Raw genomic sequence first — 23,405 nt, forward strand, 5'->3', positions numbered from 1 at the left:
CTTTTACAAAACAAGATTAGTTATTACGTTACTCGATATCTCATATTAAAATATTCAAAATTTTCGACTTCGATCTTTAACACGTCACGAAGCATATTGTCAACATAAATCAATACACTGTCACCAGCTGTAAATTTTTACCTCTTAATAGCATGAAAAAAAGAAGTCGTTTACATTATTTACAGAATAATTTTACGGAAAAATTACCAAACCGGAATCTCTTATCGCAAGCAACATCCATCTTCCAAGATGAAAGCTATCTAATAATTATTTCAAACGAGTCGTCCTCTGTACTGTGTAACAGATCAGATGTATTACGTAACGCAGTTCGTCGTCCTAATCGGTTAATATTGGTTCATTTTTACGAACACCGCATCATGTAACATTCACAACGTGACAATTTCCTTCGTCGGAAACGATCGAGCGATAATTTGTAATCACGATTACGATGTCTTGAAACGCGTAGAAAGGTAATTCTCGCTCGTAAAAACGTGATACCGACGATGCATTTTATCGATGAGGTTTATGCAAACAAGATAGATTGTACCTTCGGTCGGAATTAATTAGTCGTAGCGAACGTCTGGCGTTTGGACACGATATGCCACCGAGACACGCGCGGCTCGTTCGAAATTACGAAATATTCGCAGTCGTCGCGTTTACCATTCTAATAAGATTAGTAAATCGTTTCTTCGATATCAGAACGTCTCGATAAGAAGAAGAACATTGGACGTCGAGAAATTTTAAATAAAAAAAAGAAAGGAATAAAGAGACAAAAAAGGAGATGCAAGGGAAGGGATGGAAGTTAAGCAGAAGAAAAATCTGTTAGGATCTAACATGGGACGTATCAATAGGCTCGAACCGAGGGGGGAACGTGTTGGGCTTCTTCTTCATCCAGTGTTGTATCAATGACGGGGCGATAAGAAATGCTGATCTGCAAAAACAACGTGGATTCCTTTCATGTTCTGGCTGATAAAAAGACACGCGGTTGCGTTATTATGTAACCTAACGGAAAAATGTAACCGTTGATAAGCGAGAAGAAATAAGAACATGTTGGAATCGAACTGAAATTAATTTAGTTCGAGTATTTTTCTATTTTAAATGAAGTGCGAAAATTATTTTCACATGTAATTGTCGTTAAAAGTGCATTTAAAGAGAGAAGTAAAGAAAAGTCTGCTATTTCAACTAAAAATCATTTAAATATTATGCGATAGAGTATTTGTTTAATGCACAGATATCTCCTAAAAGCGTTTTACTGTTTTACCATTTTATTATACCATTAGTTCTACGTCGTTTGTAATTTAGTATTACTTCTGCTGATAGTTTTTGCCAGGGGCAACATTTGTCTAAGTATCATGGTATAAATATTCATTGCCATGAGTAAATTCTTTACGTTGCTTTCAAAGCATACTATGCGGTATCACAAAGTAGACGTAAGAAAATTTCCATTGTACATAGAGAAATTACGATAAAACAATAATATTATGTGAATTGCTCTTATCACAGCAGTTCTCAAACTGTTCTCGCCACGGCATCCTTGTCAGGCTAAAAAAAATTCGCAACACAGTTATCCTTGAAACGGTTTAAACACTTAGGAAACGAAGAGAAAACAATGGACAATTAAATGTTAACAATTTAACACTCAGTTGCCTTTAATTATCATATTCATAATCAAAATTCATAAAATCGTTACTTAAACATTAGAAAATTGACAACATTAAAAAGAAGAATATATTTTTTAAAGAGTATTTTGTATCATTCTATACACGGTTGAAACGCGAACCGTCGTACCGTTCTGTTGATTAAACGATAAAAGACAATGGGCAATTTCGATAACTCACCGAACCATCTGGTCGAGCCCATGTGAGTGTGTGTTTGCGCCAGTGTTCGATGTATGGCCGTTTCGTTTGACCTTCAATCGGTTTCGAGTAATCGTATTCGTCGATTCGTTCCTGCAAACATTATTATCCATTCGATGCCTCCGCAAATACCAATCGCACGGCCGGAGAACGGCCAAGGAAAAGGCGAATACCTTGTAATCATCCCGAGCATGGGATCCTCGGGACTCTTTTCTGTTTTCTGCTGCGTACACCGTGTGCATGCAATTCAGCATCATGTTTTGCAACTCTATGGCTTCTACCAGTTCCGTGTTCCAGATTAGGGACTGGTCCTGAACCTGTAACAATTTCAACGTGTCACAAAATTTAATATCTCTAAATGATAATTCTGCAACTTGTTTTAATTCTCCTTTAATAAATTTCACAATTTAATTGCTCGAACGAAAAGCTTTTGACTGCCCAAAGTCGAGATACCACATGTTAACGAACTCGTACAAAACATATCAGATATTCTAAGTATACTCAGTAGCAAAGAATGATCAGCTAGGATATTGCGACTAAGTATTGTATATAGATAGCTATTCGACGATGTTACATTGAAAACACATTATCATACAAACGTGTCAACGCGTCTCATTAACTTGGGTAGCTCATACATCGTGCGTCAGTCGCGATTATATAATCGCAGTGCAAAGAAAAATTGGTAGCCGGAAGGCCCGAGCTCGTTACAGCACGATCTTACGTAAACGGAGTGTTTCGATTCAATTCACCTACACAGATATCCGGCAAGTCGCAGCTAAATAGACGAGTCATGTCGCGACATCCTCGTTGCAATATGTGGCAAGTCCTGAACACTGAGCAATATCTGTGCATTGTTTGCTGCATCTCTTCACGCAGCTCCGCAACGGGAATACAACCTTTTGCGTAACGAGTCGCATCGAAACGGCAAATAGACTCCTCGCCAACGGTCTGGGGACAAACGCAATTAGTCGTATACACTTATCGTGGGAACTAATAATAGGGTATTAATAATAGAATGTGTTTAACGTTCAATGGGGTTGAACTTGAACGAGCAGTTCGCTTCAAGTATCTACGTTGAATGAAATTGCGTCGCATCTACGCTGCGCGTTGCTCGAGTATTCCAAGAAGAATGAATGGAACGACTAGAAATGGAAATTAGCTAAGCCGTTCCAGAATAGCAATGGCATAACTGCAAATTGGAGATGAAAAAAGAGAACTTTATTTGATCATAACTGTAATTGAATAACGAAGAAAATTATGATGCTGGGTAGAAAGCAATTACTAGTATGTTTTGGTCATTATTAATCTACTTCTAAAGGAAGATAACAGTTAATGAGTAGATCAATAGGATATAGTTGGTTGCCTAATTGGAAGTTTAAATGACATGAATTTTAATGTTGGAATAAATTGTTAGTATTCGAATTGTTCGAGTAAGAAGAGTGAACTTGAACTTTTGTTAAATTTGTTTCCCTTTAATGTTTTCATGTAGACGTGTAAATATATTAATTTTATTTGACCTCAATTTTGCTGGCGTCAATTTCTGTAATAAGAACTAATGAAAGCTAAATATTTTCCTCGATGTTTTGCACAATTAGCATGTACAAGAGAATACTACCGGTGTTGGATATTCTAAGGCCTCCACAGAGGAGAGACGAGAAAGTGCGGTCAGTTTTATTTGCACCAACGCGATATCGAGAGCGTAACTGGTACTATTTTATGTTTCCTTTTTTTAGAACAAGTGGTCTCAAAGAAATGTAGCCAATACGTAAGATAAAATGAGAGTGAATGAGGAAAACAGTAAATTCTTTCTCCTCCTACTTTCAAGGAAAATACCTTCGACCGTGTAGTGGTCGTAGGAATAAATCTGTATTCATACCAAACTTGCATTTCTAAGAAGAGCATAACCAAGGCTTTTCATGGCTTTTACATATTCTCAGCGAGTATCTCATAAATCGCATCCCTGCATTCGTCCAAGCGACGATACCGTAAATTACGCTCTTACTGATGATAAATCCTCGTGACGTTCACCAGGCCTGGTCATACAGTCGATCTGGTCGGCGATCGCCTTGCCGAAAACGATCAGCTCCAGAAGGCTGTTGGCGCCTAGCCGGTTAGCGCCGTGAACGGACACGCATGCGGTCTCGCCCGCCGCCCATAGTCCTTCGATCATCTTGTCCTCCTCGTTCTCTCGCGTCAGAACCTTGCAGACAGACGAGAATTAACGGTCGTGCGATTCACGCGTTGTGCACGGTTAACTTTAATGTGCGCTGTTTTTCTAACACACCTGAGCCTTCCAGTTGGTTGGTACGCCGCCCATGTTGTAGTGGACCGTGGGAATGATCGGTATCGGGTCCTTTTTCACGTCCACACCAGTGAACACCCAAGCCAAATGAGAAATCCCTGGTAAACGCGTACGTAACGTCTCCACTGGTAGGTGATGGAGTTGCAGGTATACGTGATCTTTTTTGGGACCTACGCCTCTGGATAGATTACAAATGCGAGGATAAATGTATTCTCAGTTTCTGATTTTTTTTCATACATAGATTCCTACATACGGACTATTCCATATTTCATACAGAGATTGATAGAAAAAAAACAAGTTTCACGTTACGTACATATAAGAATAGATTCTGCATATTTGAAACAAGTAAGATTTCGAGTAGATTTTACGTAAGAATTTTTCATTTGCACATCAAATACCGTTAACGAGAAGTTATTCTTTTATTATGCAGAACTCTTCGAAGAAAATGCGATGCACGACCGTGGGTACTACTACTGGGGTTTAATTTACGGTCATGAGATTATTAAACGTCGACGAGAGTTCATATAGAAGTGCTTCACCTTCCTTCAAGTATTTCCAAGGTTATCGCTCTGGAAACAATGTCGCGGGACGCAAGATCCTTCGCGTTTGGCGCATATCGCTCCATGAAGAATTCTCCCTGGGAATTTAACAGTCTCCCGCCTTCTCCGCGGCTACCCTCTGTTATCAAAATACCGCTGCCGTACATCCCTGGCAGGAAAATCGACCAGTTAAAACGTGGAAAGCATTCGTGCCCGACCAGTTCGGTTTTTTTTTTGTTTTTTTTTTCTTTCGTTTTTTGTTTTGTCGAGTTAATACCGGTTGGATGGAACTGGATGAACTCCATGTCCTCAAGAGGTAATCCAGCCCTGGAGGCCATCGCCATGCCATCTCCGGTGCACGCATGTGCCGCGGTACACGACAGATAGCATCTTCCTGCTCCTCCTGTAGCTAAAATCTGGGAAAATTGCGGCATTTTATTGATCATTTTCTATATCTAACATTATATAGATAATTTTTATTAAAAATATAGTTTATGTTTTGTTTATTTTTAAGTATCTTCGGACTAAGAGAAAGACTTATCATCGATTGACGACTTATTGTACCTTACGATTTGTCTACATATTTCTCTGTCTTCCCGGCTGGTGTATCGATTAAAAAAATATTTCAAAGCCAGCGCGTATTTAGACTCCGAGATAACAGCGAAAAGAATTCTGGCATATCTTTGGCTAATCCACGAGTGGTAAGAACATATGCGATAATAGCTTTAAGAAATTTATTGGTGGATCTATAAATGGGAGAGGTTTTGGTAGTAAATTTCCTTAACATCACCCGAACGATAATTTGAAACGTGACGTCAAGTAGAAGTACAATCGACATGTGCATTTATCCCATGCAAAATCGGTCGATCAACTGTTATGCAATTTGCTCGATTCTTTTTCGCTGTTATCGCGTAGCGTGTATACTTTATCCGTGCGGTCAGGGTTCAACGTTTACCGTATGGTGAGCCCTGAAGCGATGCAGAAGTCCGGTTTCTAGTTCCCATGCCAGGATGCCCTTGCAGCACCGCCCGACCATAAGAAGATCAAGGGCAAAGTATTCCACGTAATAATGAACCTCGTAACGTAGACTCTGCCCGTATAAAGTATGCAGTATCGCATGACCGGTTCTATCTGCGACCGCGCAAGTTCTGCGAGCTTGACCGCCTTTTCCAAACTTCAACGATTGCCCGCCGAATGCACGCTGGTAGATCTTTCCGTCGTCCGTGCGGCTGAAAGGACAACCTGAAACCCGGAAATGTTGCATTACAGCTATGATTCTTGTTTTACAAAATTCTTCTTCATTTCTAACATAGCAATCTTTCAAACTCTGCAGAACATAGTCTACGTAGATTGATCTTGAGTTCTGTATAAACTATATTTTATTTGCAGCGTTTTTAAATTTAAAGTATGCACTCTGTCGTTAGTGATAATAGTCGCAAAGGAAGGTTTTAATGTGCAGCTGGTGCTTTAAGTGGAATAAAATTTTATATTTTGTTTAACTGCAATAATCTTTGGAACTTAACTGCACTGTTACGTTAGTTGTGCGTAATATTTAATAATTACCGTAGTTTTCAAGCTCGTAAACGGCTCGCGCTGCCTCTCTCGTTAAAAAGTGTATAGCGTCTTGATCTCCAAGCCAGTCGGATCCTTTGACGGTGTCGTACATATGATAAAGCCAATTGTCTTCCTTGTCAGTGTCGATGGCAGCATTTATGCCACCTTGAGCGGCTACAGTATGAGATCTTGTTGGAAATAATTTGCTAACCACTGCAACTCGATATCCTTTACTTCCTATTTGAGACAAATATAATAATTATTAGTAAATGATATTCGTGTCATAAAATTGCAACTAAAAAACGACAAAGAAAATTAAAGATCTGCAAAGTCCTGAATCAAAAACTAAGATACAAGTAAGATCTGTAATTTTTGTTATACCTTTTGTAAGTCGCGCACGAATAAATAATCAACGAAGCTAACGGCTTGACTTTAATAATGAAGTGTGAATTCGATTCGTAATAAAATTACCTAAACCAAAAGCTGCCCTCAAACCTGCACCTCCAGCGCCCACGATCACCACATCGTAACAATGATCTATTAGAGGATAATTCTGTAAGCAACATTCCGAGACGTTAAAACGACGACTGCAATAAGTTTAAAAAAGTCGCGTGTTAAGAAACACTAGTAGTAAATTCTTTACGTTGTTGCTGCTCTCTGTGCCGCATTTGGCTTTTTCGCCTGGACTGACGTTCACGTGGAAACATCGGCTGTTCTTCTTGCTTAACCCTCGTCGAGGTTGCGAAACGGATCGCTGGAAGAAGAAACGCGAGTCACACGAGAAACGTGACCAGCCAAAAAACGATTTCCTAGTAATCTGTGCATTCCTTACAAAAAGTTGCGACAATCGATTCACAGCTCGTAACATCGTTTTTTGAAGCTTCTGAGAGGCATGAAGTGTACAATCGTTGAACGCGCACAAGCTATTCGTTTGCTCGTCATTTGGTAAAAGAAGCAAAGAAGAGAGCACGGCTGTTTTCAGATCGCGAGAATCGCGGAGCCGTATACGTACGCGCAGTAGTTATTATACATTTTGTACAAGCATAACTTTATTGCACTTGTAAAAATACAATTCAAAACATAGACAATTCGTTTTTTATTATTGTTATTATTATTATGGTGGAGTACAATTATTGTTCGATTTGGGTTCCTTCGATAGCGGATTTGTTCGTTTATTAAAATTTGATTTTTGGTACTCCTTTGGATAGAGTGAGAATACTTTTACAAAGATATTGAGATAGATTATTTCGGCAGATTTGTAGCATTTTTGTCCTTTTAAAGCTATATCTGTTGTTACAATTATTTAAAGCGTTGATCGTGCATCTCGCGTTTATACACCTGTAATTACTTAATTTTTAATAACGATTAGTCCTTGTTATTTGAACGCAAACATTGTACCAGCGGTTCACCTATCTCTAATAAGTACTCCTAAACTTACGCTACACATTGCTTCGCTACACACGCACATACAGACACACACGCGCGCGTAAAAATGCATGGCTCGAGTAAATGTGTGATCAATTTTCTTTTGGTTGTGCTTACGCGTATACATAAAAGTTTGGTAGAAAAGAAAAAAAAAAGGTAAACGGTTTTGAATGCGTTGCTTGTTTACAGGCTCAAAGTTGAATAAGAGACAGGTATGCACCAACGAATGAACAAAGTAACTGAGAACACTGTTAAAAGATCATCGTTCTCGTTAAATTCGACCCTTTTCCTCGAAATAATGTACAGTTTACGTATAATTGCTCATAATTATTCCAATAATAACATTTCTATCGTGAAAATAAAAACGGAAGTTAACTATGATTAGAGTCCGTTGAAAGATTTTTATTGAAGAGATATGTTACCTTTGTATTGTTAGGAAGGACCTTGAAGAACATCTGTTACGTACGTGTTATTTTACTTATTCGCATCTAAGGTAACAGGAAATAATTTGAATAATTATGTGCACATATACGCGAACGAATAGTTAAACAAATCTGGCCATTTCGAGACACAGAATCTAAACCAACTGATTTTTAAGACGCCTAAGAACTTCTGCTCTAGTTATAGTACTAATTAAAATCCCCTAAAGCAACTTTACTCGATAGAGATATGATAATCATTCGATAATTCTGCAATTATTCATTCGTTTCTATATTTCACAACTGACGTTCCTCTCGTATGGTTTGTAATACTGCGAATTTAAGCTCCTCCATTTAAATTTCACGACCATCAAAATCAGTGACTAGAGTACAGTGATATACAGCATTAACTCTAAACTGTAAGAATAAAATCTTCTTTCCTAATCTTCCACGAATATCGAAAATAATAATTTTCATTCAATTCCATCGTGCTGATATCTCATCGCTAGGCTATCGAGAACCTTATAATAATCCTGCTCTCCTTAAGCTTAATTGTCCTAACATTCTTACACGTACGAAAGAAATATAGATTTTCTAATTTTCTTCGATACGACTAAGCAAATTAAACCGTTTTCATAGTCTCGGAACCGACACACCCTTTAACTTAAGATGTCGAGGAAAATAATATTGGTAACTTAGGACAAATTAGTTAAGGAAAACTGTACTGTATACACTCGCATCGTTTCTCATCCGCAAAATCCATAATACGACGTGGTTTGCCGCTTGTCATCCGGCTTCCATCTTCAACGATCCATTGTTGTAACAATTTCCATAAAGTTACTCATTTGCGTGTCGAAGTCGTCCACGATGGTCGAGCAACCGGAAGTTTCAGAGCGCGAGCCTCCTGATGCCGCATTCGCAGCAGAACTTGGCGGTTTCCGGGAACTTCGAGCCGCATTCGTGGCAATATTTGGACATCTTACATTTCCCACCCGCGGTGTTTCCGTCGACGTTCCGACGATTGTTCCGCGACGGCTCTTCGTCGAAGCGCGCGGCCACGTCGTTGGTGCTGCGTCCGTGGTGCGAATATTTGCGATTTAAACTAGGAGGAAGAAATTGAACGGGGCTTTAGGCATGCGAGAGATTGCACGGTGCAAATCGAGGCAAATCAAGAAACAAGCGTGATCGATATAAGAGCAAGTCGCGTCTGGTTCACCCAACATGTATATCCAATTTATATTTTCTCAAAGAAACTCTTTATCAATTTGGAACATTGAATTTCTACGACCCTTCTTCAACATTTTCCAGTAACTTTCTTTAAAGAGATACGCATTTCTCCAAATATCCATCACATTCATTTCTTTGCTACAAAAACACCGTACGCAATGTTAACATCAGAGGGACGAGTATTAACCTGCTGTAGGCGGAGTCTGCGCTCATTTTACCGTGGTCCTGCTTCTTGTAGCTCTCGGGTGAGGACAGCTCGTCGTCGCTGATCCGGCCGTTCCGTTGCCTGCCGCGGATGGGGCTAGATACGGACAAGGAGTCGTTTTTCAGGAGCGACTTCAAGGAAGGGAACGGTTCGTTCTCGTCCTCGAACGAGGTCATCAGCTCGTCGAATACAGAGTTCGATCGTTTGATGTCCACATCCGAGGACACTATAGAACTGAGGCTCAAATTGCTACCCGAGAGGTTCGCGTAATTGTTATTCCTATTATCGAAACGATCGCCTGACGATCTCGTATCGTTTTCGTTCCGGGACGATCGTTTCTCGTTAGAACCGTTCTTTCTATCCGGCGTTGTTTTTGGCGCGGAAGAGGCGCGAATGGACCCGGAACGATTGACAGAAGGTCGGCCAGGTTTCGGCGAGACTTTGTCGAGGATCCTGCGAGCTCTCTCGGTGCTGCCAACGAAGCTTCTGCTGCCACGACGCGCGTCGTCGTACGGTTCACCGCCCAATGCCCTCGATTTATCGATGATCACTCGTCTGCCCAACTCTCTGACCGGCGATTTCCTTGCCAGAGTCGACTTCGAGGTCGACTCTCTGTAGTCGTTGCTTTGTTTGAGATCCCTGAGGAACAGTTCGCGGGACAACGAGTTGGTTTCCGTCGAGTCGCTCGAGAAGTCTGACGTGAGCTCGTCGAATTCTGATGGCGGGACGATCAGGGACGCTCGCTTCTCTGGCGTCGAGAGGGACGAGTCGCGGGGATATTTGACGAACGCGGAGGAATGGGACAAAGGGAAGGAGGAGTCGCGGTTTTGCACGTTCGGCGGGCTATCCGTTACGGACTGCTCGCTCGTGTCCGAGAGCAGGTCGTTCATCTGCTGCTCCGCCAGCAGGAAAGGATCGTAATCCTTGCCGCTGAAATGATCAACGAGAGTTCAATGTAGTCGCCGTTTGTGCCGTGAAGACGTTTCTTTTGGGAATCTTTTTTTGCTCGACGACGAATGGCTAAGAATTATTTTTTCGTCGATGTACACGGATGTGTTTACGTACATATCGAATATTATCTGTTGTGGATATTTTCCAAGAAACAAGGTGTGAGATATATAGTTAAAAAGGGGCGCAGTTTTCAATTGTCCCTCAAATGCAAAAGTAATTTGAATCCATATGTAATTCAGAAATGACATTGAATAAAACACCTCATAAGGCATTCTTAATTATACTACCCCTTTATGATTCATTTATCTTATAAATGTATATCCTACAGAATTAATGTATAGGATTCTGTTAATTCCGCTAATAAAAAAAAGCATGTATCGTGTAGAAAATTACAAAAAGAAACGTCTTTTGTACAGAGACGTGCGGTGCATAATTAAACATTCGATCGTGCTGTGATGGAAGATGGCGAAAAAATCCTAGCCGTGAACAGAAATTCGGCAAAAAAGATACTTGTCGCTTATTCTTTGTGCCTCGATCGATCTTGAGTATATGCTAAACTTGTCACATTCTCTATTTTAGGAACCGATCGATGAACAATAAGATCGATAAGATGCGGCAAGACAGTGCTGTGTACACAAAACACCGGAGAAGCCTCTCAGTCTCGGGCAAACACACGGAGCGTGTTCTTTAACCGGTTTCTAAAGTGAATATTTGCAAAACTGATGGACAATATCGCGTAGCATGCGACGTAGAATAAACCAAAGAACGTGCCAATATTAAATTTGCGGGTACGAATGGCCAATGATGTCGTAATCAGAATCGATTTCAAGCTCTGACATTCGAATAGATGATTCAAATAAAAAGAGAACGAGTCCTCCGTGAGTTGTGTATCAATAAAGTCGAACGTTCAATGAGAAAAACGGGATGCGATGACTCGATGATAATTCTGGGAGAAATCGGAAGTCTTACGTTCTACCGCTAAGTACGAGATTAAAATCCGGCCTTCTGCGCACGTAATTGCTCCAATGGGGACGTAATGGCAGTTCTAAGTTCCTATAATATTGCACGTGCGTTAGGAAAGCCAAGTCAGTCCGAAATTGGTATTCTCATTTTGTGATCGATTGGCTTAGAAATAGCGCAATGGTAGAGGGTGTATGCAACGGTATTATTATTGGAAAGATATAAGATATTCAGCGCGCAAAAATAATAAAACTTTGTCTGACTTATCTATAACAATATGTATGTAATATAGAAGATATTAAATACATCTGATTTTAGATGTAATTGATCACTGTGTTTCTTCTTTTAAAATTAAACTCGTAATTTTTCTGAAAAATTTAGTTATTACAGTAATTTACTATCATCACACGCTGAATGCAATTCTAAAGTAACGATCACATATTGCGACTCGTCGTAAACGTTACAGTTAAATTAGCACGGTGAAACCGCGATAATAAAATTTAAATAACTATTTATAAGTACCTACCATGTGTATGAATAAAACAGTACACGAAACTTTTTTTACCCAATTAATATTAACGTATAAAGTAAATTAAATTAACGCGGAAGAAACGAAACTGATTAATAGCATTGTGTTGGAAAAATTTATCTCATAAACAAGCCTAATCCTACCTGCAATTTATCAAGGAAGAACTACTGGGAACAGGTGGGAGGACACGAACTTTCGGATGTCTCTTAAGAAACCTGCTCGCCCCCTGATACGGTGGATCAAGGTTGATCAATCGATTTCTTGTGGCTTTCGAGGCCTTCTCCCAATACGTCTGAGCATTGACTCTCTCTTTCCCGTCGTAATCTTCCTTCACAACCACGGTAGTTCCTTTAATTTCCGGCAATATTCGGAATTTAATGCTTCTGTTCCTGGTACCAATTTCCTCGATCGTTTCTAGTTCAACGGACTCGACTTGCTCGACATCCGCAAGATCAAACGCATCCATGGAAGACGCCAAGCTATCGCTACTTTCGTTCAATATCGTTTTCCTTCGAATTCCATTCTCTATCTCGAGCGTTTCTCTGCGTCGCGACTTCATGGACCGACTCATCAACGTGTCGTCCACGCGAACTCGTTGACTCAATCTTACGCAAGATTCAGACAGAACTATCGAACGTAAATTCTGTTTAATTCGATCTTTTTTTGTAGAGGATGGTTCGATATTGTCTGTAGTATCCTGTACGTGATGCTCGATGCTATTGTCGCTGTCACAGTCGAAATCTTTGGCTGCGTTATTTTTATAAATTTCTTGGACTTCTTCCTGCGCAACGTCCGCTTGTGTCTCAGGATTGCGTTCATTCGTATCGAACTGCCGCGTCGAGGATCCATTTGGATTGTAATTAAAGTCAGTCTCATTAAGATTTATTCCACTTCGAATTTCCAAAGGATCTTGTATGGTCTCACCTTTTTGGAAATTCTCGTTCGCGAAACTGCTACGCGTTTGTGCTTCGGTGTAACAAGAATTTTCGATGGTATTAACGCAACCTTCGCCAACTCCCTTTTCACACTTGAAGTAAGGCGAGATCTCCAATGAACAGTTACAAATATTTATCTGACTAGCAATTTCTTTTTTGTCTGTTTTTGGAAATTTTACTTCTGCCTCTTGTTGCGCTGGAGATGCGGGCTTTGAGAAATTTTTCTTCTCTTTTCTCATTCCTGGTGATGAAACTGTTGAAAAACTTAGTGAAATTTTATTAAATTCATTCTGTCTGCCACCAGAACAATTTCGGAATTGTACGATATCGTTTCCCGTGTCGGTCGCTCTCGGTTTAGCGATTTTTGTATCAGACGCATGTCTCGAACTTAAACAATTTGAGTCTCTGCTCTCAACGCGGTACAACACCTCTGACCCTGCTTCTACGTCCACTTCGATTTTCCATTCAGAATTTCCAGATAATTCTTTATTCGAATTTTCATAATCGTCGTAGTTAAAGTTCGAACATTCCTCTGAGTTTATAAACGGCGTGCTCGATCTAGTTGGTTGTAGCATACATTCCGTAAAGGAAGGATCAGATTCCATTTCAATCCAATTTGTTTCAGTGTTATAAAACGCAGAATCGTTGTCCATTGTGTCAGTTTTTGGATATTCTAGTCCATTTTGTAGGGGCAGAACAGCAGTTTCCACATCAATATTATTAAATTCGTCATCCTCCTTTCTGAGATCTTTAACGTATGTTACTTTATTCTTTCCTTCACAACTTGATTGTTTAGAATGCGATGTCAATTGATTTACTTCTTCACATGCGTTTGGTTCGTCATTTTTTTCTTCGAGTGCAATCGTTTCACAAAAACGATCAAATTCATCAAGATATGCAAACTGTTCGGAGGAAATTGGTGATAAATCCTTCAAGTTTCCCTGGATATCTTCGTTTACAATGTTAATGTATTCATTTGTGCTTGCAATTTGTGCAATTTCACAATCCAATGAATTTGTATTTTTTATCACGGCTGTACTGGTATTCAATATCTGAGTAGTCATATTGTTATTTTGCGGAACCTGTAGATGCATAGCTTCGAAATTATCGCAAGAATTCGATTCATCTACATACATTGCGGATTTTAATCGCTTCTTATCCAAAATTCTGTCACGTGACGATTTTAAACCTTCAGAAGATAATTTTATGCTCCTGGCTTCGAAACCAATATCTTCTTCGTCACATTGAATCTCAGTTCCCGTACTTTCATCCCTTATCAGGGAGTCTTTAAAACACTCTGATTTAACACTCGATTCTTTTAAATTTCTGCGAGAATATTTAGAACCGTTTTCCGTGTTCATTTCGCGAGAAAAGCCAGAGTTAACGGAGGAAAAATTACGATAAGGCATCTTGTCCGGGTCTCCTAAACAGAATTCCACGCGAGGACTGTGCCTTACTGGCTTCCATTTCTTATCTCTTCCAGTATGCACGTTCTCTGCAATATTACTCATTACAGAATCTCTGAACGAATACGTTCGATTCAACGTGGATGAGGCATTCGACCAATTTACGCTTCCGCTTCTGGAGCTCAATTTGCTTGCCCCCTCGTTAGCAATTCCACCGAACGCAAGCTCGATATTCTCCAACCGTTTCTCGTACACGGATAAATCCTCGATACGTTCTTTCAGATCGAGGAACTTAGTATCCACAGATATATCTTGAGTTCTCGCATTTTCTTTATTACTTCCGCAATCTTTCCCCTGACTGATCAGCTTCCACGTGGTCAACTGATTCTCCTTGTATATATTGCAAGGTTTCACGGTAACGCCTGCAATTTCATCGTTAATCGAAACATCATTAACTCTCGGATTGCCTTGACTTCTGGCTGACACGATATTCGCTTTCAGCGACCTAGCGGAGTGCGTCGGTTGATGTTTCCCGTCCTGTTTCATTCTCTGCGCTCCAGCATCGTTTCGTTTGATTTTTTCTTGCATCCATCTCGGCTGTTTCTTGCAGGATTTCGGCGAGGGAATGCCGTTGCAATCTTCGAGGCTCTCTCTCTTAGGTTTTAAAGGCGGGACAGGGAGATAGGAGGGTCTTTTAACAGGGGGCGCAGGTCGAAAGGTAGTCGGTCCGGCCTCGTCTTCCGGTGGCCTGAGGATGAGGAAACAGGATCAAGGATGCGTACCTGACATCAGGAGAAGGTCATCAGGCTTTTGTAAATTACTTAAGCACGACGTCGTTTAAGTCGTATCTAATTGGCAACAACCTTGTCCCCTTTCCTTCTCCTCATGCACGCTACTAATATGTACGTAAACTATGCTCCACATATTCCCCGGGAAACGCGTCGATGGCGGTGCGTAAGCAGAGAAGAAGACTCACCTGTTAACACGATCTATCGCTCGTGACTTCATCGGGACTACGGGATTGGCGGGCTCTTTCGTTTGACCAGATCGTCTGCTGTAATAGAAATATAGTTAGTTACTTTAGCTATACTTACAAGTAACACTAAAAGACTTTGTGTTTCTTATCTAATACTAATTTACAACAAATCGAGTGCGAACATCAACGGCAACAGATTACTGTTTTAGCAGATTGACAAGTTTCTAACTCTCTTAAGAGGCGTGCAACTCACGTGACAGTTGATTTCTGTTTGACAGGACTGTCATTGCTCTTGTTGCAGCTCGGAGCCGAGGCGCACTCCTTCGTTTTAGCTTGGGTCAGCGTGGGCGACGTCTTGTTGCCGGAACTCAAGGTGATCGCTGACCCCGGTGCATACTTCTCGCGGGTCACCTGTCGACGACTCTTCACCGCTGGCGCCCGATACTTCATCCGTGCTTCGAGCCGTTCCTTGGCGATGTTGGTCGCGGGGCTGGCCGGCACACGTGTAATCCTTTCTTTGCACCAGGCCACATGTCTGTCGTAGGCCTTGACGCCAAAATGTCGATTGCAGGTGGGACATAGTCCTTGCTCGTTAGCGCGCGTCGGCGCGTTTGGCGTCACCGTTGTGCCACCCTGCTTCTGCATCGTGTTGTCCACCTAAAAAGGAGTTACAACTTTGTAACAAATTGCATTTCACTTTACGATTGCAAACACTGCACGAACGTAGGTCGTTCAAGGTTGTTTTCTTCTTTCCTGCTCTCGAGATTGCCAGAATTTCGTCGAGATACATATGAAACTGTTCGCGTAGCTTTCAGCAGTTTGAAGACGCTTTCTACCCCTGTTACTTTCACCAGTTTTTCTTCTCTAGGATAAATCGTAGTATTGAGTATTTTGGAAGTGGAGATTTAATAGTATTATGTGAAAAGTCTGAATTTTACCAAAGGGTGCAAGAGTTGAAGTAGCTTTGTTTGTGCGGGGTAATAATTTAAAATTATAGCTACTCATGTAGAAGAGAGTAGATGGAGGATTGCTTTTTATTTGGTATTTATTTTGCACGCTTGCTAATCAGCAATTCCGATACATTTTCGGCTTTTTTCGCAGGAGGTTTCAACAAGCTTTTCGGAATTAAACATTTGTTATATTCTAGTCGAAGTTTTGTTTGCGGGACTTGAAAGGAATTGAGTTACATTATTTGTGATATCTTCAAGTTAATTCGAAGAGTTTACTTGAGGAAACGTCGACGATGTGCTGCAATCTCCAGGCAGACTTAAAAGGACACGATGACTAACCATCTGTTATTGCGAAGTAGTTGAAATATTTTCACGATACAATTTGTTAAAGTTACCTACTTTTATTGGAATAACGCCAATACGATATACTTTCTTAGCATTTAACAAAGTTGACATTTAAAAGAATACAATAAGGGCGACATGTAAAAACTTTGTGAGGGTGTGTGGTAGAAGGAATTCATCTCACGCGCGCGAATGCATTTGCATCATACGCGATGCATCTGGGTTAATCTACGTTCTAGCTGCAATTCTCACCTAACAACTTTGCAATCTCGTGTTTCACAATCACCCCCGTTCACGTGTTATCTACTTACCTTGTTAACTGTAATAACAACGGATTATAATCTCGGTTGATTAGTCATTTGTACATTGTAAACATATACTAACTCTTCGCTGTTATAAAGTCTACGTTATAAACATTAAACGTACACTTAAGTATTCATTTTGGTGTTATCAGTTGGTGTTAGCTTGAAAAGCATTTAGCGATGAAACTGTTTTAGATTTGATACAACGAACGTATGAATTACATAAATATTGCTATTTTTTTAATTAAAAAATATAGGTATTATTCAATGGAAGATGAAATATTTGATTTTCCATACATGCGCGAATCAACACAGATATATCTACGATAGATAACATAAAAGTTCATTTTTCTAACTATACTATCACGAACAAAAAATGCCACTTGCAATACTTTATATCTCGATACCATACAACCGTCGATCTTGTTTACCAATTCCATACACGACAAATGACTCACAGTATTTATTCGAGCTATGTACATAGAACGAGCGAACATCCACCGCAATCCATCGCTAAAATAAATACAACAAATAAAATGAAATATCTCTCACCATGTATTCCTTCCATTAGCTAGAAAAAAAACTTGATAATAAGCTATCTTCGCTGTACCAAGGTAGTACACCAAAGAGGTGGAACACTTACGATTTCGTTGCGAGCCGCGCGGATGGCCTGCAGGAAGTCATCGTGAGTCTGCTTCCAGGTGGACTTCGGTTTGGAGGACCTGTCGCCGGAGGAGTGTCGCTTCTTCTCCTGTCTTGGCAGAAACTCTGCCAACTCCGTGCCCTGGATCCTCTGCTTGGCCGAGTCGAAGGGCTTCCTCTTTTTGTTCGCGGACCTCTCGCAGATTTTCGAGTGCTTCTCGAGCGACTGCGGCATAAACGTCCGTGCGCAGATTGCGCACGGCAGAAGGACGGGCGGCGCATCTGTGTCCATTTACCGAGAATTAGTCCGCCGCTGACAATCCTCCTGTTCGACAAGCCGCGCAAAATGCGTCCGTTGTACGGAGCAGAATGAGTCAGGGATCGAAACGCGTCGACACGAATCGGCGAACCGACGACGCCGACATGCCGTCGTCAACGTGTGGAATCCATGGTTTCCGGACTCAGTCTGCGGCGCGTGGAAGTCGCTCGCTTGAACGCGTCGAGAGATAATTAATTACAGCGGCGATCGGTTAAATTGAATCAAGGCGAGCTATTTAAGCTCCACGGACTCGTTACAGTTCTGCAAGCTATGTAGCGTTAATCGAGGCAATTTGATCGACACTGTATCACGACTTTTATTTAGTTCCAATTCAGTTAGTTATCTTCACTGTGCCGGAGATTAATCAATTAGACTCGCGCGATTCTTGAAGCTATTAGATTGATGCGTATGAACTGCAGCCGTCGCGAACAATACTTTTTAATCACGCGTGTAGTAGTTTTAAAACATCGTATATTTCGCATAATCAAACATGATTAATTTGTTCAATTCATATTTATGAAGGTCATTAGCATTAGTATTACAGAATTTAGATATACACGAAAATAAAAATATTTCGTATTCTAATCTTTGACTCGAACGCGAAAAGCATTTACACAGTTTCCCTTACTTTCTCACTGGAGCCAAGTAACAAAGAGTTGTACAATAGTTGGCTGCTACTCGAAACGTTATTTTTCTCAATAATATCTTTATTGTTATCCATGTTACTCTCCAATTTTACCCTTCAGTTAATTTCCTAATCAAAAGTCACCATCTTCGAATTTCACTTCAACTGTCCCAACATTTCCATAATCTTCAATCTCAACTTAAAAAATCTTATACATGTACACACATATATATGTATCCTTACTCATAACAATTGATAACCAGCTTCTACTATCCTGTTGCAAATTCTATCTGCGTACAGTACACATAAATTACTTTCAAATTCCTTCTGTTTCACTGCGACCGATAAAAACAGATCAAAGAACGAACCTATTAAAAGAATGACATTCCATACGCACCAATCCAGTTGCAAATTGGTCGCGTCCCACGGTTTCCAGTGGCACGGAGATACCACCAAGGTGAGGAACGGAAGCGCGCGTTTTACGAGGCGTCAATGTATCGAAACAGAAACAGCAGTCGAACGGATATCGTGTGCTCGTTTGGAACGGTCGCGAGCCTCGGCCACCTGCTTGGTTTCTCCGTTGAACGATGACGATCGCGAGAAGGTGGATGAGGACGAAGCGCTCGCCCCCGCGAGAACAGCTCGCCCACGGACGAAGCAAGCTTCCTTTTTTGGCGTAACAAGGTATGTACCGTTCGAGCGTTACGCGTTCGACGGTTCGTCGCGGCGCAACACAGAGCGCGTCGCGTTCTCGTGCGCCGCGTCGCGGCGACTCCTTCCGTCCTCGACAACGGCACGCACGTTGTAGTTAACGCCTCTACGAAGAGTCACCTTCACGGCCGATTCGTAATCCTGCCGACGCGTTATTTACCGATCGCTAGGCGACCGACAGGCTTTCGTTCTCCTTATGCGGCCTCCTACGGTCCTCGCTTTGTACGCGCCGCGAGTCCAACAACGAGGGGGTGGGTGAGGAAGATTTATGAGTATCGCGAGTTTTGCACGGAGCTAAGGACAGTTTCGATCACGTCGCCGTTTAAAACTGCTCGGGTATTTACATATTTGGTTTTTAAGCGGCATCCTTTCGTTACAAACATTGTAAACAAAGATTGCAGATCGGGGTAGAATGTTAAGGTTTCGAATTGATGGGAATACTATTGCGATTTTAAATTTGATGAGAGCATCGATCATTTCATTCGTTTGACTTTAATATACCTTCGCTAAGTTTTTGGGTAAATAATTCCGCTGAATTTATAAAATGATCGCAAGTATTACTGCCAGCTAGCATTTTTACGTTAATTTACGTATTCAAATTAAATAGTCAAATGACTGAAGTGTTATACTATAGTAATGCTGCAAGTTCAAAGGTTGTAATGAGAATTCTGACTCTTAAATGATCTCACGATTATGTTAAACTAAGAGATACTTAATTGAAGATAATAGAATTATTACTAAATGAAATTTTAATGGTTCTGTTATAAGAAATGTTTAAAGGCATCATATATCCGTTTCCATTAATGGCTGAAATACAAGAGAACAATTTACATGTAAAACAAGTTTTTTTTAGCAGAACTATTTATTGCCTTTCAACCGTTTAAGTTAAAGTCGAGGAAACGCACTACACAGTTAACGCTGATGAAAATGGTAATATTGTCATCTATAAAACAGCAGTTAGCACGCTAGAATTCTCTTTCATCGGCAACCGGCGAGACCTAATATATTCCGAGTTATTTATAACGCAACTTCCAGGAATATTCAATAACTATTAACATTGTATGCAATAAAGTATGAAGGAAATTGTGAATTGGAGACACATGAGCTATTCCTTTTTTTTTGTGAATTAGAAACAAGAACAGAAACTTACACAAGTATAAAAAAGCAATAATAATTTTAACACAATCCAAAATAAGTGAAAGTGAAATTATTAAAACGTAGATAGCAATCGTTTTCTTATTCTTCAAATTGTACTTTGGTATTTAAAAATTCCAACCAAAGTAGCGAAGTGTCTATTTCCTACATCATCCTATGATACAGCAGTTCTAGGAGTTTTCATCGTTGGAAGCATTAACGAAGAAATCATGCACATAATTTAGTCAATGAACACATAATTTAACGTTAACGAAAGATGATACCGATTAGTCAGGGATCATACAACGGTTAGACCAGATGAAATTACAGATAAATAGACATGGAAGTGATTAAAAAAATTTCGAACGAGGATCCAATGATCGTGCACAAATTTTACCTGCTTCAGGGAGTGGTGTCTCGATTTGTCTCGCTTTATCCGCGTCGTCAGGTCGCTCTTTCGACGAGCAGTAATCATAGGGGAGCCCTTGCTCCACCCCTGCGAGTACTCTTCTCGAAACGCAGCACAACATCGAAGTGAATGGAAACACACCGACTGAGCCTCTCCATCGACACGAGGCTGTTCTTGTATATACGAGACGCGTACGCGGTCTCGTTCGCGTCTTGTAAATGGAGTTTATTTTAGGTGTCACCGCGAGAGCATCAGGAGCGCTCGCTACTTCCTTTTAAATAGCGATGGGAGCGAGACTACTCGCGCGTGGCAAAGAGAATTATTTCAAGTTAATTTCTTAACCCTTAGAAAGTCAGCTGATGAAATAGTACAAGCCAGGGGGTGGGCAATTGCTTTGGCTCGAGGGCCACTTTGTGAAAGTGGAAGTTAATGGAGAACTGCACCTTTTAAAATGATTGCATTCATTGGTAATGAGCTGTTTTTTTTTCATGAAAATAATACAAGTCTATTAGAGTCTACTAGAATTAATGGTAGTTTTAGTGAAATATGGATCTCCTTTTTTTATATTTGTAATCACACATTGAAAGGAGCACGATTTCTTCATAATTTAATCAAAAGAATTTTAGCTGTGATATGTTAATGCAAGAAATGTTTTTTTTTTTAAATGGAATAAGTTCATTACTGATTCCTTTTATATGCTCTGAAACGAGAAGATTTTGTCTGAACCAAATGTCTAGAAGAGGGAATATGAAATAGAGAAACAAATACGGACGGAGAAATTATAAACTGACTGAAAATGTGCTGGATGCTATTTAAGAGGGACAATTATTCGAAAGGTCTATAGGAATTAAACAATTATGTTGTAATTAAGAATGAATAGTTCTAAACAGATATTACTATCGCGAGGGATATTTTAAGACACAAAAAACGTGCGTGTTTCCGAAAAATAAGTTTGTCGATTTAATAGTATCGATAAAAGTTCAACAACTCGTGAAATTGGTACCTGGCATTTACCTACAAAGATAAATCGATCGCGCTCATGCTCATGTTACTTAATTCATTTTATGAGTTCCGGTTCCGGTAAATATCGTGGCTAGCGGCAAGCCACGCGATGTACTACACGATTTATCGTAAGCATAATGATTTAATGCACCGATAGCATATCTGTGCAAGTAGTCACATATACTTGAATAGTAGAATTGATCAATACTCCGTGAAAAATACATTAATCCATACAGAAAAATATGTATATTAGATAGATTAACTACCAACGTATGGAATAATTCAATATCTGAGCGATAACATCTATACATCTAAACAATTGATATCAATAATTTTCTATTTGACTACAATATACTACCTAAAGACTATAATATACTTCCGTAATAGAAATAAATCTGAAGATATTCCACATTATCTATGAATTATTTAAATACCGGTAAAAAAGACAAGAAAATTTGTTCCAATCTACACAACAAGCTATCAAATACAGTTATTACAATCTAAAATTCAATATATTAAACAATACTCTGTGAAATTTAACAAAAAGAGGAACGAAATGTTGCGAAGAAGAGAGAAACGAATGTTACAAAGAATTGTTTTGAAATACACCACGTTCAAACGTACTTGCAACGAGGCCACATGTCGATTATCGATTCGCCAGGCGTCGATTCGATTTAGCGTGCAATTAAAAGTTTAACCTTACCTTTCGTCGTTTATCTATTCCTACGAGTATTTCCTTCGAGAGACATCGATCTGGCCGATCGGGGATCGGAAATATTTAACTCGTAACCATCGCAGGCTCCTCTCGCACGGTTTTTCGATCGAACACCTTCGCGTTCGCGTACAGCTCTCGTGTATATATTATTAGAAAACAGTCGTCGGCCGTGAAACTGGAGCCGGACAGAAACGTAGCACGAGGAGGAAACTCGCGCGACGATCGTTCGAATCTCTCGACGCGTTCTTCGTGTCAGACAAACCACCGCGGTTTCCTAAATACTAACGGAGCTGATTTTGACATACGCAAACTTACCCTCGACTTCCGCCATGTTAGTTGTTAGGGGAAACAATGATCGCCATGGTAACCGATGACAGGTTCTCCGACTGGAGAGGTTTCGATTCAATTATCGGATTTCCACCGCGCGTAGCATCGCCCTCTGTTCCATAATTATCGATCTATCTATTTTATTAATTTTACTTGTCAGGTCTCTTCCTCTTTCTCTCTTTCTCTCTCTCCCTCTCTTTGTTAAATCGAAATTACTTGTTACATCGATCTGTCGTATCTATATATTAAAGAAAAGATTAATTTAATTCGTATTAGACCGTTACTATATCGATTTAACGGAAATTTTATTAACTGCACTTAACTGAATTTTTAATATTTTATACAATAGTAACTATAATGATTTACCAGTAAATATTATTAAGAATTAAATTATTAATACAGTAGTATGTATTTAATTATGTAAAGTGCATGTTAGAAAATTAGTGATAAAATATGAGCACTCCGACAACACAACTTTGTCACAGTAAGAAAACTGTGATGTTACTTGCGCCGCGTGACATCACTTCCTTAGCCACTTACGTCCGCACTCGTCGATGGTTGTAATGGCATCCCGTAACAGCACATTTTGGGACACTAGCATATCACACGATGCACCATCATAGTACCACTAGCGTATCATGCC

At 40.1% G+C, this 23,405-nt stretch overlaps 2 protein-coding genes across 2 annotated transcripts; both read right to left on the bottom strand.

The window, feature by feature from the left end:
* Positions 1-777: 777 nt before the first annotated feature.
* Positions 778-7,023, bottom strand: LOC143426273 (succinate dehydrogenase [ubiquinone] flavoprotein subunit 2, mitochondrial). Its single transcript, XM_076899615.1, has 12 exons — positions 6,895-7,023; positions 6,723-6,804; positions 6,261-6,488; positions 5,653-5,939; positions 4,975-5,113; positions 4,698-4,866; positions 4,141-4,336; positions 3,859-4,056; positions 2,610-2,804; positions 2,030-2,173; positions 1,839-1,949; positions 778-931 (listed from the first exon to the last, which is right to left on the bottom strand). The coding sequence occupies exons 3-12, from the start codon at positions 6,361-6,363 to the stop codon at positions 845-847; spliced, it is 1,629 nt and encodes a 542-aa protein (XP_076755730.1). The 5' UTR covers positions 6,364-6,488; positions 6,723-6,804; positions 6,895-7,023; the 3' UTR covers positions 778-844.
* A 1,781-nt stretch (positions 7,024-8,804) lies between these two features.
* LOC143426374 (uncharacterized) lies at positions 8,805-21,102 on the bottom strand. The gene is made up of 8 exons (XM_076899813.1): positions 20,707-21,102; positions 17,522-17,802; positions 15,538-15,941; positions 15,285-15,362; positions 12,111-15,056; positions 11,448-11,531; positions 9,510-10,457; positions 8,805-9,197 (listed from the first exon to the last, which is right to left on the bottom strand). The coding sequence occupies exons 1-8, from the start codon at positions 20,837-20,839 to the stop codon at positions 8,984-8,986; spliced, it is 5,088 nt and encodes a 1,695-aa protein (XP_076755928.1). The 5' UTR covers positions 20,840-21,102; the 3' UTR covers positions 8,805-8,983.
* Between the last annotated feature and the right edge of the window lie 2,303 nt (positions 21,103-23,405).

The sequence above is a fragment of the Xylocopa sonorina genome, chromosome 8, assembly GCF_050948175.1.
Source record: "Xylocopa sonorina isolate GNS202 chromosome 8, iyXylSono1_principal, whole genome shotgun sequence".
Classification (NCBI taxonomy): domain Eukaryota; kingdom Metazoa; phylum Arthropoda; class Insecta; order Hymenoptera; family Apidae; genus Xylocopa; species Xylocopa sonorina.

Bases quoted from the DNA above. Each gene is read 5' to 3' on its own strand.
- LOC143426273 (XM_076899615.1), bottom strand. From the start codon at position 6,363: ATGTACGACACCGTCAAAGGATCCGACTGGCTTGGAGATCAAGACGCT. The intron at 4,337-4,697 runs GTGAAGCACTTC...TAATCTATCCAG, and splicing joins TTGGAAATACTTGAAGGAAG to AGGCGTAGGTCCCAAAAAAG. The intron at 2,174-2,609 runs GTAGGTGAATTG...AAATTGTTACAG, and splicing joins GCGACTTGCCGGATATCTGT to GTTCAGGACCAGTCCCTAAT.
- LOC143426374 (XM_076899813.1), bottom strand. From the start codon at position 20,839: ATGTTGTGCTGCGTTTCGAGAAGAGTACTCGCAGGGGTGGAGCAAGGG. The intron at 17,803-20,706 runs GTAAAATTTGTG...AAATGGACACAG, and splicing joins GACACCACTCCCTGAAGCAG to ATGCGCCGCCCGTCCTTCTG. The intron at 15,057-15,284 runs GTGAGTCTTCTT...CCTCATCCTCAG, and splicing joins GCGATAGATCGTGTTAACAG to GCCACCGGAAGACGAGGCCG.